This window comes from Actinia tenebrosa, unplaced genomic scaffold (genome assembly GCF_029948245.1).
Source record: "Actinia tenebrosa isolate PJP-AT-01 unplaced genomic scaffold, QUT_ActTen_1.0 PGA_scaffold9__36_contigs__length_13948895, whole genome shotgun sequence".
Taxonomy (NCBI): domain Eukaryota; kingdom Metazoa; phylum Cnidaria; class Anthozoa; order Actiniaria; family Actiniidae; genus Actinia; species Actinia tenebrosa.
In genome coordinates, this window is record NW_028292586.1 from 181,929 (window position 1) to 201,257 (window position 19,329).

The 19,329-nt window shown below is 42.1% G+C and overlaps 1 protein-coding gene and 1 long non-coding RNA gene across 2 annotated transcripts in view; both read left to right on the forward strand.

Annotated features, from left to right (window-relative positions):
* Window positions 1–6,754: 6,754 nt before the first annotated feature.
* LOC148904420 (uncharacterized) lies at window positions 6,755–7,672 on the forward strand. Its single transcript, XR_016118875.1, has 3 exons — window positions 6,755–6,866; window positions 7,153–7,476; window positions 7,585–7,672. It is a non-coding gene; the product is annotated as an uncharacterized LOC148904420 (long non-coding RNA).
* A 5,601-nt stretch (window positions 7,673–13,273) lies between these two features.
* The window catches only part of LOC116292075 (uncharacterized), a 36,045-nt gene continuing 29,989 nt past the window's right edge, over window positions 13,274–19,329 (forward strand). Inside the window, exons 1-9 of the mRNA XM_089024955.1 lie at window positions 13,274–13,495; window positions 13,977–14,077; window positions 14,428–14,532; window positions 15,084–15,664; window positions 16,294–16,512; window positions 17,120–17,446; window positions 17,675–17,929; window positions 18,237–18,436; window positions 18,804–19,128. Of these exons, the coding sequence (XP_088881081.1) occupies window positions 13,274–13,495; window positions 13,977–14,077; window positions 14,428–14,532; window positions 15,084–15,664; window positions 16,294–16,512; window positions 17,120–17,446; window positions 17,675–17,929; window positions 18,237–18,436; window positions 18,804–19,128 (2,335 nt within the window). The remainder of the gene's footprint in view (window positions 13,496–13,976; window positions 14,078–14,427; window positions 14,533–15,083; window positions 15,665–16,293; window positions 16,513–17,119; window positions 17,447–17,674; window positions 17,930–18,236; window positions 18,437–18,803; window positions 19,129–19,329) is intronic.

Below are 19,329 nucleotides of genomic sequence, written 5' to 3' on the forward strand. Positions count from 1 at the left end.
CAAACAACTGACGGTCCTGGTTCTCAAACTACGGGAAGTCCTGTATCTCAAACCACTGCGGTTACTGGTTCTCAAACCACCGCACGTCCTGGTTCTCAAACTACCGAAGATCCTGGTTCTCAAACAACCGTACGTCCTGGTTCTCAAACTACCGCAGGTCCTGGATCTCAAACTACTGCGGGTCCTGGTTCTCAAACAACCGCAGGTCCTGGTTCTCAAACTACCGCAACTCCTGGATCTCAAACCACTGCGGGTCCTGGTTCTCAAACCACCGTACGTCCTGGTTCTCAAACAACTGCAAGTCCTGCATCTCAAACTACCGCAGGTTCTGTTTCTCAAACCACTGAAGGTCCTGGTTCTCAAACAACAGCAGGTCCTAGTTCTCAAACTACCGCAAGTCCTGGATCTCAAACCACTGCGGGTCCTGCTTCTCAAACCACCGTACGTCCTGTTTCTCAAACAACTGCATCTCCTGGTTCTCAAACTATCGCAGGTTCTAGTTCTCAAACTACTGCAGGTCCTGCATCTCTAACAACTGCAGGTCCTGGTCCTCAAACTACCGCAGGTTCTAGTTCTCAAACTACTGCAGGTCCTGGTTCTCAAACAACTGCGGGTCCTGGTTCTCAAACTACGGCAAGTCCTGGATCTCAAACCACTGCGGGTCCTGGTTCTCAAACCACCGCACGTCCTGGTTCTCAAACTACCGCAGGTCCTGGTTCTCAAACTACAGTAGGTTCACAAACTACCACCACTGGTTCGCCAATTTCAACCTCTGGACCTCCTCTTGCAGGTAGGAGTAGGGATTGTTAATTTGGGGTTCTGCATGATATTTTAGAACATCGAGACCAAGGTCCGTGTCCTTACCATCACACATGTCTTGATAATTTCTGTTCAACCGATAAATCGTACTAAAGCTACATGAGTACGGTTCTTTCAGATGAAAACTGTAATTTATATCTGGAGGGAAGTTGAAACATATGTCTGCACTCTAAACATAGAACACATTACAATCAACTGAATGCACTTTACATTCATGACAAGTAGAGGACTTTCACGGGCTGGATATTAAGGCGCTGTTGACTGCCGTCCAGTTTACAATCATCACTAAATGATATCCTTACCTTTATCTTTTGCTCAGCTTGTTCAGAGAATGATCCCTGCCTCAATTACGGTACTTGTTTGAGCAATAATGGAACAAGCTTCTGTCAATGCCAACCAGGATTTACAGGCCGTCGCTGTGAAACAAGTAAGAAATATAATAATATTAGTAGAGACTTTCCACCATCACGTGATGGCAGCCATATTGGAAGGCAACAATAGACCCTAACCCTTAAAACGTTTCATATCTATTGTTCTCGCCAATCAAACATGGCATTTTGGGGGCCTAGGATCGAGAGGAGGGACTCTAGCACCAAAGATTGGGTAGTGCATTACAGCAAACGATTATTATTTAGGCCATAAACTTACTTGTAACTTCAGAAATAACTTTCTTTAAATATATCAGGGTTTTTTAATACTCGTTCTTTTTCAAGAAATACCGGGGAACGTCGTTTGTGGCAATTACACAAAAACTCATTCTTCCCTGAGTGGGGAAACAGTGGAACCGCTGAAGATCATTACTTGTCACTACGATCAAAGATGCATCAATCTGACATACGAGGGAGTATCATCATCTCCAAGCTACAGCATTAACGTAGCTACACGACGATGCGTCAATGTATCATATTGCAGTCAGCTGTGTGCTCATTGGAAAGAACAGGAACAGACACAGCATGGCGTGAATATAACTGCATGTGACGGTGCTTGCTGCGATGGTGATTTCTGCAACATTGGGGATTTGTTGAACATTTCATTAGGTACGTCTACTTAGTAATAACGTATTGATGCGCCATCAAGTTAAGCCCAAGTAAAAATTCGAAGTTTGTGCCCAAGTTCAACGCACTAACGACTTCGTTTTCTTGCAGTTGTGAACCCATGCGACTCCAATCCATGTCAAAACAATGGAGCGTGTAGCTACACCAACAGAAACTACGTCTGCTCCTGTACAGCACAATACACGGGAAGCAACTGTGAAACAAGTAAGTCACAGACCCATTGTCAATTTCCCAACGTTAAAACCACGAAAATTTTCCCTTGCTTCCGTCCTAAATATTCTCACACAACCTCCTTCTGCAGCTACTCAATCTCTAACACCACAAATTCAACTATTAACATACGACATTATTTTCACAGACATTCCTACCGCAGCTCCTGGTTCTCAAACTACCGCGGGTCCTGGTTCTCAAACTACCGCAAGTCCTGGATCTCAAACCACTGCGGGTCCTGGTTCTCAAACCACCGTACGTCCTGGTTCTCAAACAACTGCAAGTCCTGCATCTCAAACTACCGCAGGTTCTGTTTCTCAAACCACTGAAGGTCCTGGTTCTCAAACAACAGCAGGTCCTAGTTCTCAAACTACCGCAAGTCCTGGATCTCAAACCACTGCGGGTCCTGCTTCTCAAACCACCGTACGTCCTGTTTCTCAAACAACTGCATCTCCTGGTTCTCAAACTATCGCAGGTTCTAGTTCTCAAACTACTGCAGGTCCTGCATCTCTAACAACTGCAGGTCCTGGTCCTCAAACTACCGCAGGTTCTAGTTCTCAAACTACTGCAGGTCCTGGTTCTCAAACAACTGCGGGTCCTGGTTCTCAAACTACGGCAAGTCCTGGATCTCAAACCACTGCGGGTCCTGGTTCTCAAACCACCGCACGTCCTGGTTCTCAAACTACCGCAGGTCCTGGTTCTCAAACAACAGTAGGTTCACAAACTACCACCACTGGTTCGCCAATTTCAACCTCTGGACCTCCTCTTGCAGGTAGGAGTAGGGATTGTTAATTTGGGGTTCTGCATGATATTTTAGAACATCGAGACCAAGGTCCGTGTCCTTACAATCACACATGTCTTGATAATTTCTGTTCAACCAATAAATCGTACTAAAGCTACATGAGTACGGTTCTTTCAGATGAAAACTGTAATTTATATCTGGAGGGAAGTTGAAACATATGTCTGCACTCTAAACATAGAACACATTACAATCAACTGAATGCACTTTACATTCATGACAAGTAGAGGACTTTCACGGGCTGGATATTAAGGCGCTGTTGACTGCCGTCCAGTTTACAATCATCACTAAATGATATCCTTACCTTTATCTTTTGCTCAGCTTGTTCAGAGAATGATCCCTGCCTCAATTACGGTACTTGTTTGAGCAATAATGGAACAAGCTTCTGTCAATGCCAACCAGGATTTACAGGCCGTCGCTGTGAAACAAGTAAGAAATATAATAATATTAGTAGAGACTTTCCACCATCACGTGATGGCAGCCATATTGGAAGGCAACAATAGACCCTAACCCTTAAAACGTTTCATATCTATTGTTCTCGCCAATCAAACATGGCATTTTGGGGGCCTAGGATCGAGAGGAGGGACTCTAGCACCAAAGATTGGGTAGTGCATTACAGCAAACGATTATTATTTAGGCCATAAACTTACTTGTAACTTCAGAAATAACTTTCTTTAAATATATCAGGGTTTTTTAATACTCGTTCTTTTTCAAGAAATACCGGGGAACGTCGTTTGTGGCAATTACACAAAAACTCATTCTTCCCTGAGTGGGGAAACAGTGGAACCGCTGAAGATCATTACTTGTCACTACGATCAAAGATGCATCAATCTGACATACGAGGGAGTATCATCATCTCCAAGCTACAGCATTAACGTAGCTACACGACGATGCGTCAATGTATCATATTGCAGTCAGCTGTGTGCTCATTGGAAAGAACAGGAACAGACACAGCATGGCGTGAATATAACTGCATGTGACGGTGCTTGCTGCGATGGTGATTTCTGCAACATTGGGGATTTGTTGAACATTTCATTAGGTACGTCTACTTAGTGTTAACGTATTGATGCGCCATCAAGTTAAGCCCAAGTAAAAATTCGAAGTTTGTGCCCAAGTTCAACGCACTAACGACTTCGTTTTCTTGCAGTTGTGAACCCATGCGACTCCAATCCATGTCAAAACAATGGAGCGTGTAGCTACACCAACAGAAACTACGTCTGCTCCTGTACAGCACAATACACGGGAAGCAACTGTGAAACAAGTAAGTCACAGACCCATTGTCAATTTCCCAACGTTAAAACCACGAAAATATTCCCTTGCTTCAGTCCTAAATATTCTCACACAACCTCCTTCTGCAGCTACTCAATCTCTAACACCACAAATTCAACTATTAATATACGACATTATTTTCACAGACATTCCTAGCGCAGCTCCTGGCTCTCAAACTACTGCAGTTCCTGGTTCTCAAACTACCGTAGGTCCTGGATCTCAAACCACTGCAGGTCCTGCTTCTCAAACAACTGCAGGTCCTGGTCCTCAAACCACAGCAAGTCCTGGATCTCAAACCACTGCGAGTCCCGGTTCTCACACCACCGTACGTCCTGGTCCTCAAACTACCGCAAGTCCTGGATCTCAAACCACTGCGAGTCCCGGTTCTCACACCACCATACGTCCTAGTTCTCAAACAACTGCAGGTTCTGTTTCTCAAACCACTGGAGGTCCTGGTTCTCAAACAACAGCACGTCCTAGTTCTCAAACTACCGCAAGTCCTGGATCTCAAACCACTGCGGGTCCTGGTTCTCAAACCACCGTACTTTCTGGTTCTCAAACAACTGCATCTCCTGGTTCTGAAACTACCGCAGGTTCTAGTTCTCAAACTACTACAGGTCTTGGTTCTCAAACAACTGCAGGTCCTGGTTCTCAAACTACCGCAAGTCCTGGATCTGAAACCACTGCGGGTCCTTGTTCTCAAACCACCGCACGTCCTGGTTCTCAAAATACTGCAGGTCCTGCTTCTCAAGCTACCGCAGCTTCTGTTTCTCAAACTACCGCAGGTCCTGGTTCTCAAACTACTGCGGGTCCTGGTTCTCAAACAACTGCAGGTCCTGGTTCTCAAACTACTGCGGTTCCTGGATCTCAAACCACTGCGGGTCCTGGTTCTCAAACAACTGCAGGTCCTGGTTCTCAAACAACCGCAGGTCCTGGTTCTCAAACTACCGCAAGTCCTGGATCTCAAACCACTGCGGGTCCTGGTTCTCAAACCACCGTACGTCCTGCTTCTCAAACAACTGCAGGTCCTGGTTCTCAAACCACCGCAGGTCCTGGTTCTCAAACCACCGCAGGTCCTGGATCTCAAACCACTGCGGGTCCTGGTTCTCAAACTACCGCAAGTCCTGTGTCTCAAACCACTGCGGGTCCTGGTTCTCAATCCACCGTACGTCCTGGTTCTCAAATAACTGCAGGTCCTGCTTCTCAAACCACTGCACCTCCTGCTTCTCAAACTACCGCAGGTCCTGGATCTCAAACTACTGCAGCTCCTGCTTCTCAAACTACCGCAAGTCCTGTGTCTCAAACCACTGCGGGTCCTAGTTCTCAATCCACCGTACGTCCTGGTTCTCAAACAACTGCAGGTCCTGGTTCTCAAACAACCGCAGGTCCTGGTTCTCAAACTACCGCAAGTCCTGGATCTCAAACCACTGCGGGTCCTGGTTCTCAAACCACCGTACGTCCTGGATCTCAAACCACTGCGGGTCCTGGTTCTCAAACCACCGTACGTCCTGATTCTCAAACAACTGCAGGTCCTGGTTCTCAAACTACAGCAGGTTCTGGTTCACAAACTACCGCAGTTCCTGGTTCTCAAACTACTGCGGGTCCTGGTTCTCAGACAACTGAGGGTCCTGGTTCTCAAACTACTGCAAGTCCAGGATCTCAAACCAGTGTGGGTCCTGGTTCTCAAACCACCGCAGGTCCTGGTTCTCAAACAACCGCAGGTCCTGGATCTCAAACCACTGCGGGTCCTGGTTCTCAAACCACCGTACGTCCTGGATCTCAAACCACTGCGGGTCCTGGTTCTCAAACCACCGTACGTCCTGATTCTCAAACAACTGCAGGTCCTGGTTCTCAAACTACAGCAGGTTCTGGTTCTCAAACTACCGCAGTTCCTGGTTCTCAAACTACTGCGGGTCCTGGTTCTCAGACAACTGAGGGTCCTGGTTCTCAAACTACTGCAAGTCCAGGATCTCAAACCACTGTGGGTCCTGGTTCTCAAACCACCGCAGGTCCTGGTTCTCAAACAACCGCAGGTCCTGGATCTCAAACCACTGCGGGTCCTGGTTCTCAAACTACCGCAGGTCCTGCTTCTCAAACTACAGCAAGTCCTGGTTCTCAATCCATTGCGGGTCCTGGTTTTCAAACCACCGCACGTCCTGGTTCTCAAATTACCGCAGGTTCTGGTTCCCAAACTGCAGCAGGTTTGCAAACTACCACCACTGGTTCGCCAATTTCAACCTCTGGACCTCCTCTTGCAGGTAGGAGTAGGGATTGTTAACTTGGGGTTCTGCATGATATTTTAGAACATCGAGACCATGGTCTGGGTCCTTACCATCACACATGTCTTGATAATTTCCGTTTAACCGATAAATCGTACTAAAGCTACATGAGTACGGTTCTTTCAGATGAAAACTGTAATTTATATCTGGAGGGAAGTTGAAACATATGTCTGCACTCTAACAATAGAACACATTACAATCAACTGAATGCACTTTACATTCATGACAAGTAGAGGACTTTCACGGGCTGGATATTAAGGCGCTGTTGACTGCCGTCCAGTTTACAATCATCACTAAATGATATCCTTACCTTTATCTTTTGCTCAGCTTGTTCAGAGAATGATCCCTGCCTCAATTACGGTACTTGTTTGAGCAATAATGGAACAAGCTTCTGTCAATGCCAACCAGGATTCACAGGCCGTCGCTGTGAAACAAGTAAGAAATATAATAATATTAGTAGAGACTTTCCACCATCACGTGATGGCAGCCATATTGGAAGGCAACAATAGACCCTAACCCTTAAAACGTTTCATATCTATTGTTCTCGCCAATCGAACATGGCATTTTGGGGGCCTAGGATCGAGAGGAGGGACTCTAGCACGAAAGATTGCGTAGTGCATTACAGCAAACGATTCTTATTTGGGCGATAAACGTACTTGTAACTTCAGAAATAAATTTCTTTAAATATATCAGGGTTTTTTAATACTCGTTCTTTTTCAAGAAATACCGGGGAACGTCGTTTGTGGCAATTACACAAAAACTCATTCCTCCCTGAGTGGGGAAACAGTGGAACCGCTGAAGATCATTACTTGTCACTACGATCAAAGATGCATCAATCTGACATACGAGGGAGTATCATCATCTCCAAGCTACAGCATTAACGTAGCTACACGACGATGCGTCAACGTATCATATTGCAGTCAGCTGTGTGCTCACTGGAAAGAACAGGAACAGACACAGCATGGCGTGAATATAACTACATGTGACGGTGCTTGCTGCGATGGTGATTTCTGCAACGCTGGGGATTTGTTGAACATTTCATTAGGTACGTCTACTTAGTGTTAACGTATTGATGCGCCATCAAGTTAAGCCCAAGTAAAAATTCGAAGTTTGTGCCCAAGTTCAACGCACTAACGACTTCGTTTTCTTGCAGTTGTGAACCCATGCGACTCCAATCCATGTCAAAACAATGGAGCGTGTAGCTACACCAACAGAAACTACGTCTGCTCCTGTACAGCACAATACACGGGAAGCAACTGTGAAACAAGTAAGTCACAGACCCACTGTCGATTTCCCAACATTAAAACCACGAAAATTTTCCCTTGCTTCCGTCCTAAATATTCTCACACAACCTCCTTCTGCAGCTACTCAATCTCTAACACCACAAATTCAACTATTAACATACGACATTATTTTCACAGACATTCCTAGCGCAGCTCCTGGTTCTCAAACTACCGCGGGTCCTGGTTCTCAAACTACCGCAAGTCCTGGATCTCAAACCACTGCGGGTCCTGGTTCTCAAACCACCGTACGTGCTGGTTCTCAATCAACTGCAGGTCCTGGTTCTAAAACTACCGCAGGTCCTGGTTCTCAAACTACCGCAGCTCCTGGTTCTCAAACTACCGCAGGTCCTGGTTCTCAAACTACCGTACGTCCTGGTTCTCAAACAACGGCAGGTCCTAGTTCTGAAAGTACCGCAGGTCCTGGTTCTCAAACTACCGCAAGTCCTGGATCTCAAACCACTGCGGGTCCTGGTTCTCAAACCACCGTACGTCCTGGTTCTCAAACAACTGCAGGTCCTGGTTCTCAAACTACCGCAGGTCCTGGTTTTCAAACTACCGCAAGTCCTGGATCTCAAACCACTGCGGGTCCTGGTTCTCAAACCACTGTACGTCCTGGTTCTCAAACAACTGCAGGTCCTGGTTCTCAAACCACCGTACGTCCTGGTTCTCAAACTACCGCAGGTCCTGGTTCTCAAACCACCGTACGTCCTGGTTCTCAAACAACTGCAGGTCCTGCTTCTCAAAGCACTACACCTCCTGCTTTTCAAACTACCGCAGGTCGTGGTTCTCAAACCACCGTACGTCCTGGTTCTCAAACTACTTCAGGTCCTGCTTCTGAAACCACCGTACGTCCTGGTTCTCAAACTACCGCAGTTCCTGGTTCTCAAACTACCGCAGGTCCTGGTTCTCAAACTACTCCAGGTCCTGGTTCTCAAACTACCGTACGTCCTGTTTCTCAAACAACTGCAGGCCCTGGTTCTCAAACTATCGCAAGTCCTGGTTCTCAAACTACTGCGGGTCCTGGTTCTCAAACCACCGCAAGTCCTGGTATGTTTATTGCTCATATTTGTCTTAACTTGATATATTTCTAATGTCACGTGTATTGATGTATTTGTTTTTAAAGTTGACATTAGAAATTGAATATGAAGTTTTTGATTGTTGTTATTGATAATTATTTTTAATTTTTTTTTTTCTGTCTTCTCGTTTGTACGTTCTGGGTGTTTTGTTTTTGGTTGTTTTCTCACTATAGTGTTTTTGTTGTATGTCCGTCTTGCAATTGCTTGTTTTCTTTCAGCTTTTATCTCACTATAGTGTTTGTTGCATGTCTGTCTTGCAATTGCTCGTTTTCCTTTTTTCCGAAATGGTTGTCGATTTGTGTGGAAAATATATTGCCTTTTTGGATCATCTCTAAATGTATAACAAAATGCTTAATATTTTATGAAAAAATGAAAAGCGTTCCATTCAAATCATTTCTGGTCTTTTTCAGAGGTCAACGAGTGCATCAGCAGCCCATGTGATAACGGAGGGACGTGTATTGATAGAGTGGTTGGTTTTTATTGTCAGTGTCATCAAGCTTTCTTTGGCAGCACATGTCAGCATAGTAAGTATCGATTATATCCTTAAGAAACATAATAAGTACTACATCAATCGTATTCTTAATAATAAGAAATCTCGGAAAACAATTTGGTAGCAGGACTGCCTCTCACTTCTGGGGTGAATCCGTGAACCCTGAGAAGAGTACACCGGTCCCAGAGGTTTCTCGTAGTTTTTCTTGTTTTTCTTTCTCCGAGTTCTTTTCTGGGTCCCAACACATGTTATTTGGGCAATAGGTTTATTTCTTAGCTCAGCTAGATCTTACTGGACTGAGGTGGCTGGACCCCCTCACGCTTGACCGCTACCTTCCACTTTTGGAACGCTGGTGCATTAACGTGTTTTATCCGATTGCAAATCTTTTTTGCACATAAGTCACATAAAAATTGAATTAATGTTTGATGCAGTTTTTAGTGAGATCGGACGTCATAACACGTGATTATGATGAAATATTTGTTTTCGTTTAGAAAATGTTTTTAGCCTTAATGCTTCATACCACATAATTATATACTGGATGCCTCCATTTGTGGGGATTTTTGAAAAAATGTATCTAGCTAATTATGAGATATTTGAGATTATTTAAATATAATGCATACTCTACTTCAAAACTAAACAATGGATTTCATACGGCCGAAATTAATATTTCAGAGCTATATATTCACAAAAGTCATTGCTCATTTAGTTTTACTCTGTATCTAGTTTTAAAAGGAACATTTTGAAGGTAATCGACTTATGCGATTTTGTGAAAACGTATAGTGCAGTAGACGGGGTAAACATTTGATGCGCACTTTTCATCGCAGTTTTCTAGTCAATCTTACTAGATCTTCCATTATTCTAAAATTCGCTGATCATTTCTCTCAAAACTACGTCAGTATACAAATTAGAACTTAAACTAATATTACACAAAATTGCAAGACTATTGAACTCATTTAAAGCTGTCTAAAGGGAACGAGAAATACAGAAAACATTGATCGTTTCCCAACGATTTGATGCTCTGGGAATTCTATTGTTTGCTAATGACCATAACACCAAATTCTTTCGCACCATGCACGGTCTGATCTCGCTTGGCCGCTTTCCGATTTACTCCCGAAGTTTGGTAATAAACAGTTGTTTTTTTTATTCAAACGTGGGACGTTTGTCATGATGTACTTTGTCAGTGTGAGTGAATAGAATCGGCGAACATGCCTCAAATAAAAACTTCAAGAAGGAAGCGAGCCAGACTTTTGAGTTTAATAAAGAACCAAACTTCGGGAGTTCTATATTTAAATAATCTTAAAAATCTCATAATCAGCTAGATAGATTTTTTCAAAAATCCCCACAAATGGAGGCATCTAGTATACAATTATGTGGTACGAAGCATTTTAGTGTTGAACGCTCTGCAAGGCTAAAATTGCTTTCTAAACGAAAACAAATATTTCATCATAATCATGTGTTATGAAGTCCGATTTCATTAAAAACTGCATCAAACACTAATTCAATCTTTATGTGACTTATGTGCAAAAAAGATTTGCAATCGGATAAAACACGTTTATGCGCCAGCGTTCCAAACGTGGAAGGTAGCGGTCAAGCGTGAGGGGGTCCAGCCACCTTAAAACAAGCGCAATCTATGTATTTCGAAATGGGGAACACACTTATTTTCATGGACCCATCATCGTATAGGCGGTTGCTTGTTAGTTGCTTTTTGTTTTTTTCCTGTGCTTAAAGAATTTGTATCGAAGAATCTTTCTGCTTTGTATTTTATATGTAACCATAGCATCGTACTATGACATTTTTTCTAGAAATAGCCCTGAAAAAAAAACAATGTGAAAGATGACTTACTCATTTTTGTTTTTTATTTTCTTTTCGAACCCCATTTAGTTTCTATGGGAATAACTGAAAAAAGTTTTTTGTTTGATTTACGTCTATATTAACTTAAGTTCTGAAGTTTTAAAGTTCAACAAAGAAAAAATGCTCAAGAGAATGTCAAATGATCTAAAATGCGGGGAAAACAAAGAGAAATAGGTCTGGACTTCAAAAAGAAGATAGAGTGGGGTTTCTTATGCCCCATAAAAACTCGTTGAAAAGTACGTTCTACTCGGTATAAATAACTCAGACTTTTCACACCCTCTTTTTCTAGTCAATCCTTGCTTTTTCAATCCTTGCGAAAACAACGCAAAATGTGAGCCAAATGTCAACCGCCCAGAGGAGTACAATTGTGCCTGTCTGCCTGGTTACAGAGGAGATCGATGCGAACAAGGTAGGTAAACATGACTAACAGAAGGATTTTCTTTTACCACGACACTAAACCTAACGAAACGGTTAAGGGATCTGTATAAAACTATTTCAAAAAAGCTACTACTCTTCCCAGTAGACCGAGGTAGTTGCGATTTTTTAATCGCCTTCGTAGCGTCTGTTTTGTTATCCGCAAGTACATTTCAAATCGACAACGTGATGCCAATGTCGTACCACGAGGACAAGTTTTTTACACCACGTGATCAAAATTCAGTCAAGTTTTAATCACGTGGTGTAAAAAACTTGTCCTCGTGGTACAACATTGGCATCACGTGGTCGATTTGAAAAAGTACTTGCGGATAACATAACAGACGCTACGAAGGCGATTTAAAAATCACAACTACCTCGGTCTACTGGGAAGAGTAGTAGCTTTTTTGAAATAGTTTTATACAGATCCCTTAACCGTTTCGTTAGGTTTAGTGTCGTGGTAAAAGAAAATCCTACTGGAAAGAGTAGTATTGGAGGCAAAGGAGATGGGGCAAACAAAGGGACAAGTGGCAGATAGGCATTGCAAGATCTAAAAACCTCCAAGAAGCCAATGGTTTTTTTTTGCCTCAGACGAATTGTCAAACGACGTTGAAAAATATATTGCTGTGATGGCGAAGACGGGGACTGAGGGCTCCCTCTTTAGGAGAGTGACATATTATTATAGTCTTAGTTAGAGTTCCGTTATGCAGAAAAACCAGAGCCCCTACTTTAAGAAACATCCTTCTTAGCCCCTCGCGGGTTTTCTAGTAAACTTAGTTACCTTTACGTAAAAGCTGTCAGTGAGACACAGGTTACCAATTATTATTTATTTCCGCAGACGCTTCCTTTATGAATAACATGTATCCATTCGGAACGGGTGCAGGCGATATGTTGATGCAGGAGGACTTGACGTACAGCTATAGATGTCTGGAGCTTGGCATGCCTGGACTAGGACTGGAATTCTTAGGAAAAAGATATGAAACATTTTGGGTTAGTCATATAGAACAATTTGATCTGGGATTGAAAAAGGGAATACCTTTGCATTCTGGGGTTAGTTGGCATTGCAGTGCATTATTGGACTGCTTTAGGGGACGCAATTGACGCCATCTTGGAAACTTGTCCCCCTAAGAGTCCTACAATGCATTGTGATGCGAACTCCAAGGTGGTTCAATCACAAAGGGCCACGCTTTAACCTCTTTATTCAACTATTTACTTCTGGTTTAGATTTGCAGGAATGGCATGATAGAGTTCAATAGAGACTACACGCGTTATTGGCCGCGCAAATTCGGTCTCCGCTACTGGGATCGTTTTCTGCCAACTATAGCACCGTACTGGTCTTTAGTTGAACACCAACTCTTTGACTCAACAACAGTGTTTCAATTCGAGGGGACTGTTATTGATGAAATAATAAATAATGGAAACAGAAGTTTGGCTCATTCAGGGTAAGTACTTCAAACATACGGGAAGCTTGGGTAGCGCGAGTGAATGAGTTCCCTCGCTCCCTTCTTACCATTGCGGCCTGACATCAATAGCGAAATTGGAGGTCGTATGTGAGTTGAGCTGCTTGTTCTTAGTTTCATCCGGGACATTGAAAAAACAACTTCTACATTTTAATAGACCCCTTCCTTGAGACACCGCAAGATTTGCTACAGATCCATGTCAGTTCTAGTATCTAGACGGGCGACACTCATGCAAATTTATTGTACTTTGATATTCAGAAAGAGATACAGCATGCGTATTGATCCTAAGAGACAGTCCAAGGTATATTACCAACTGTACAGCAGATGGAATTACACCAACGATGCTGCAGCTATGTTGAACAAGTCTTCTGATGACGTCAGAAAGTACACCAAAAACAGCTTGTACAACGATTTTAGAGCTAGCTTTGTCGCTGTGGTAACGTGGGTCAATGTTTATCCTGAACGCTTACGAAACTTTCCGTACTTTGGATTGGTAAGTTCTTACTTCTGAATTTTATTTATTTAAAGTATCCCTTCGGGTATCACATTGGCATAGGACAATTCAAGTCTCCTTTATATTTTTTATCGAGACTTTGAAACAGCCTCTGGGCTGATCAAAATCACAGCTAACTCAAAGATCAAATTAGAATCCGAAACACCATTCTATCGAGTGTTGAGATGATATCTTACGAGTGAGCACAGCAAGTATGATATTCTCAACACGATAAGATAGAATCCGTATCTCCAAGCGCCCATGTAATATTGTTTAATATATAATTATCGAAAAAAAACAATTTGAGTGGATTTTTACTGTTTCATTCGATTACCACCAATAATATTATCTTCATATGTGAAGTTAATTTTTTTTAGGAATAGAAAAAAATACATATTTCATCGATAATTATATATTAGTAAAAACATTTATTATCAATTATTTTTTGTTTATTTATATATTGTCCCTTTATTATCATTAGAGCAATACTTTCCAAACGGTCATCATTACGGATGGAGTCTATACATTCACCATGTTTAATTATCCCAGTGGAGGAATACAGTGGGCCGCACCAGTAGATAGGTAAGTTGGGTACTCATCATGGTTAATAGGTCATTATAACGTCATTTACTACCACTACCGACTCCCTTGCGCATTTTCTTTTCTTCAGTTTATTATCACCTATTATCTTACTATTCTCATGAGGAAATACAAATTAATAAGAAAACAAGGAGTCGAGGAAAAAACTGGGTCAAAACACAAATCCCACGTGACGAATTTAATGCAAATGAATTTCAACGATAGGTTTTGCTCATTTGCGTTAATTTTGACACGTGAAATTCGACGTTCAAAAACTCAAATAATTGTTCTTGCTCTATTTTTTATTCGTTCTGAAATTTGATATCCATTCTTTCTGCTAAATTACTTTACAGCTCTCAGTCATCGTGGGTTAACTATTGGTATCGTAAATATCGTTTGCCTGTGGCGGGATGGAACTCTGGCACCGATGACAAAAACCGCTACTTCAACATCAAGCAGTAAGTGCAATTGTCTTTTTGGTCTCTGTCAAGAAACGAATGCCTCAATACTATACTCAAAATCAATATTTTGGCGGCGTCTACGTTTCTTCGAAGATACCAAAAAGAGCGCGGTTCCGCCTGGGAACGAGAATGCGTATAACTTCAAAATATTGGACTGCGTATGCGTGCGAATTGTCTATCGATGCATTATCAGTGTTTAAATATTCACAAATACCAACAGAAAAGTAAAGAATGCACAACTTCAACAATACAAACATTTTGAAACTCGACGGACCTTGACTGGAACACGTGAAAATTCTGCACAAACTCGAGGCTAACCCTGTGCAAATGAGTCTATAATCAAGAAACACAGCGGTAATTTGGAACTCGAAAAGGGTCTATTGCTTTACAAGAGCAAGAGCAAAGGAATTTTATTGTTCTGCCATCTAACCACAGGCAACCCAAGCTGTATTATGGGTGCCTGCACGTTATGGTGCAAAACCTTTATTGCGCAGTTTGCATCGAACCAAATATAAAGTAGAGGCTAAATTACCTAACATTTTATTAAGGTCTTCAACATTGGTCATGGCGCAGCTGAGTCGGTTGCCAGGAAACACCCAAGAAACCGGCCGATGGTTCTTCCAAGTAGACGAGTCTACCATGGTGCGGAAAGCAGAGAGAAAGTGCTACACCTGGTATCTACAGCAACCCACATTACCCGTTTCATTTCTGCCACCATGTCCATGTTGGAGGGGCCAAGCGCTCTTTGACAGAAGATTCCGGCTCGACAGTACACTCGTGAATCGTCAATTCTCCGCATCATCTCGTGGGGTGTGCTACATATCGAGATGGAGTTCCCAAAGAATACAGTACAATATTATTGATGAGAACACCAACTTGAGAAGACCTGTTGACAGAAGATGGTCGGCACAGCGTTGTTGCTATGGCACTGACGTTTTGGACTTCGGTTCCCTATTAAAAGGCCCAGAGAGAGGTGGTTATGCACGGCAGCAATTTTTCCCTCCTATTCAGGGTTTTCTGAGCGATGAAGAGGCTTACAGAACCTGTTGCTTGGAATCCGAACTCTGTCGTCTTTTCTACGAAAAAAGATCTTCTGACGATTGCAGATCCTATCGTCCACCAAGAAGGAGTAGGTTGAATTCTTGTATAGATTTCTTAGGTTCCTTTTCCTTTTGGATCAGAGCTTTTAGCTTGCGAATGAGTGTTTTTTTAATAATGTTGTCTGCCATTAAGTCTATTATAACATTCATACAAACCTCTCTTGTTGATAGCGCATGACGGGCAGCGTTTCCCATGATATTCCTTAAGATGTTTAGTACCATACACATGACGAGCAGTGTTTACCCATGAAATTCATTAAGATGATTGATACCTTGCACATGACAGGCAGTGTTTACCCAAGAGATTCATTAAGATGATTGATACCATGCACATGACAGGCAGTGTTTACCCATGAGTTTCATTAAGAAGATTGATACCATGCACATGACGGGCAGTGTTTACCCATGAGATTCATTAAGATGATTGATACCATGCAAATGACGGGCAGTGTTTACCCATGAGATTCATTAAGATGATTGATACCATGCAAATGACGGGCAGTGTTTACCCATGAGATTCATTAAGATGATTGACACCAAGTAATAAAAAACTCTCTGGATGATAGCAGCACGACTCCCAGAAAATGTTTGCTTGTTATTGTGGGCTGTCATTGTAACGAAATTCATAACTCAAAATTTCTTGTCATTTTTCTTTCAGCATGGTTCTGGGGTTATTCTCACATTTTCACAATGGACAACAAGAACTACACTTTCAACGGTCTCGGTGAATATATTATGGCTGATGTTCAGAACGGGTTTTTCCAGCTGCAAGCCAGAACTGCAAAAGCATTAGGAGGCACAGCAACGGTCTATTCGGCAGCTGTTGCTCAGGAGCAGAGTACAAGTAAAATTGAAGCTCGATTGAAGAGTTCAGGAGGTAAAAGACTATGGTTGTATCAAAGGGGCCCAGAATATTTAGCCCATATCCGAAGGCCTTTTTCCGCGAAGATATCCGAGTGGATCCTACAACCTCTTTATAATTTATCTATACAAAACCTGATCGCTTCGACACTAGAGAAAAACGTTTGCGCATGCCTGCATTTCAGCACGTTTTCTAAGAATTTGAAGAGTTTGAGTGAGAAAATAAATATTTGTTTTCTCAAAGCATACAAAACATTTCACGGATATACATTTGCCAGACCACGATACTGTATTAACAAACAAAATATGAAAGAGTTAGCCTTAAGTTTCAAGCATAATCACTAAGTTTTAGCATTTTATGAAGTCCAATTTATCAGGCATGTTTGAAAGTCAAATTTACATATGATTTGACTAATTTGCATACGGATTCAGAGCATGCGCAGATTTTATTCACTCCTGTCGGTCGCTTTAGCATTAGAGGAACACTCCAGCACACATTTTATCATCATCATTATCATCATCATCCTCATTATTATTTTTATACAACACGACACGGATTTGAACTACATGCTTTCATAGTAATGAGAAGTTTGCCTTAATTCTGTACTTTATTATTCTTGTAGATGGTCTAGACTTTTTTATCGATGGTTCAGCCTTCGATTACAGCCGCATTACAAATGGCTCAATAGATATCGGGAATTTGTCCATCTCTCGCGACGAAAACGATGGAGTAACAGCCACCTTCCCATCAGGCATCTCTGTCTCGTTCAGCCAAGTTAAAGGGATGATGGCAATCGTATTCGCGGCACCTGAATCGTTTAAGAACAAGACGAGAGGACTTCTTGGGGTCTGGAATGATGATTCTAGTGATGACTTTACTCTTCCTAATGGCACGATTATTCCCGAGTCCTCTAGCGACAGAGACACCCATTATAAGTTTGGTCTTAAATGTATGTATCGATAAAACTGAAGGTTATCCAAACCTTTCGATGTGAATGAAACCAGAATTAAGCCCCTCATTTCGATTAGTTTTTTCTGACTGATTTCAGCACAACAATGTCACGCTATAACATTTTATTGTCTTGACAGTTTAAAAACTCTAACGCTCGGAAAAGACACTGAGTACTAGTAAATCTCGTACTTCATTGACGCCTTTTCATGTTGTATTTTAAAAATAGGGCAAATCACTGCTGCTCAGTCGTTATTTACCTACGCGGCTGGCCAAGGTGTAGACACGTTCAAGAACACTTCATACACACCCCTATTTGCTGATGAGCTCAAATTCAATGACTCGGCACTTGAAGCCAAAGCAAGAGAAACATGTGGTTCTAACCTGGCCTGTCTGTTCGATATTGCTGTTACGAAAGATCTCTCTGTTGGACAAGCCACCTTGAAGACATTCCAGAAGCTTGTTAATGAGTCAAATCAACTTGGTGAGTGCATGTCAATGTGCGGAATAGATCTTATTCGTCTTGGTGCAATGTTTTCCATTACTGAACACGTGTCATCCCCTAGAGTATCATTTCTTGTGCATGAAAAGGATAAATACCTATACCTGGATCTATAATTCAAAACCAAATGGAACTTTTAATCTTCAGGACATAATTATTTTTCAACGTTTCGAGTCATTTCACAGCTGATCTGGAGCTGACTGACCCTCGAGTTCGACTGTTTGATCGCCTTTTTCTTCTTTTATTCTCATGGACTCAATACATGAATTTTTTTTACAATCTCTTTCAGAAAATTTCCCTCCAACATTGGTGAATCCTAGCTCTACGATCATGCTGAAACTCGGAGAGACAAAGGAATTTGACCTGGTTGCTAATGACACAAATGGAGATCCAATTGTTTTCCTGCCGCCATCTTTTCCTGGATTACAAACCTCCTTAGTGTCTGAAAACACCTTGAATATCAAACTGAAATTATCCACTACAAATAAGGTACGGTGGATTTGGCTATGTTTGCGATTACCGAAAAAAACTATCTTCCATCATTTTGTCTTCGTTCATTGATTCTTGTCGATCATGTGTCCAAATAGACACAAGAGAAAACAATGGAATTAGGGAGTACCAATGTGCATTTATTTAGTCTAATGTATATTTCACGGGTTTAGTGACTTCACTCTATGACATTTTAATTAAACTATTTAATTTCTAACTACCTAAAAAACACAAACAATACAATGAAGAAGAAAGCTACACACGAATCAAACCTACTCGAGTCAGTGCTGTTTTAAAAGTACTCAAATAGGAGCTTCTATGTTATTTTACTCAATAATTTTTCCTCTCTACAATCCTGACTCCTTAGGTTAATTTCACCATCGTGGTCAGGGACTCGAAAGGCGCATCACTGATCTGGAACCCGACTCTAACATTATGCGCATGTGAAAATGGGGCAAACTGCTCTCAACCAAACAATCTCAACGGTGATAAGTTCCTAGTGATGTCATGCAAATGTGAAAGTGGTTACACTGGCAAGTTTTGTGAAAGCGACCTCAACGCCTGTGATTTCAATAGTGGACCTTGCTATCCTGGAGCTATTTGTACTGATCATCCTCCTCCTAGCGGCAAGCAGGGCTATACATGCGGGCCTTGTCCCACGGGACACTCGGGCGGTGGTGCCAATTGCACAGGTAGACGAGGCACTCTTACTAGAATTAGGTCAAGCGTTGAACCACATAAGCCGAACCTAATGACATCAGAGAAGACCGCCTTGCTATCCATTGATTTAATTAGGTTCGGCTCATGTGAAGTTCGACGTTTGACTTCATCCTAAAGCAATTCTTAATTAAACTTCGATAATCAAAGAATCACTCCATTTTATCATTGCAATT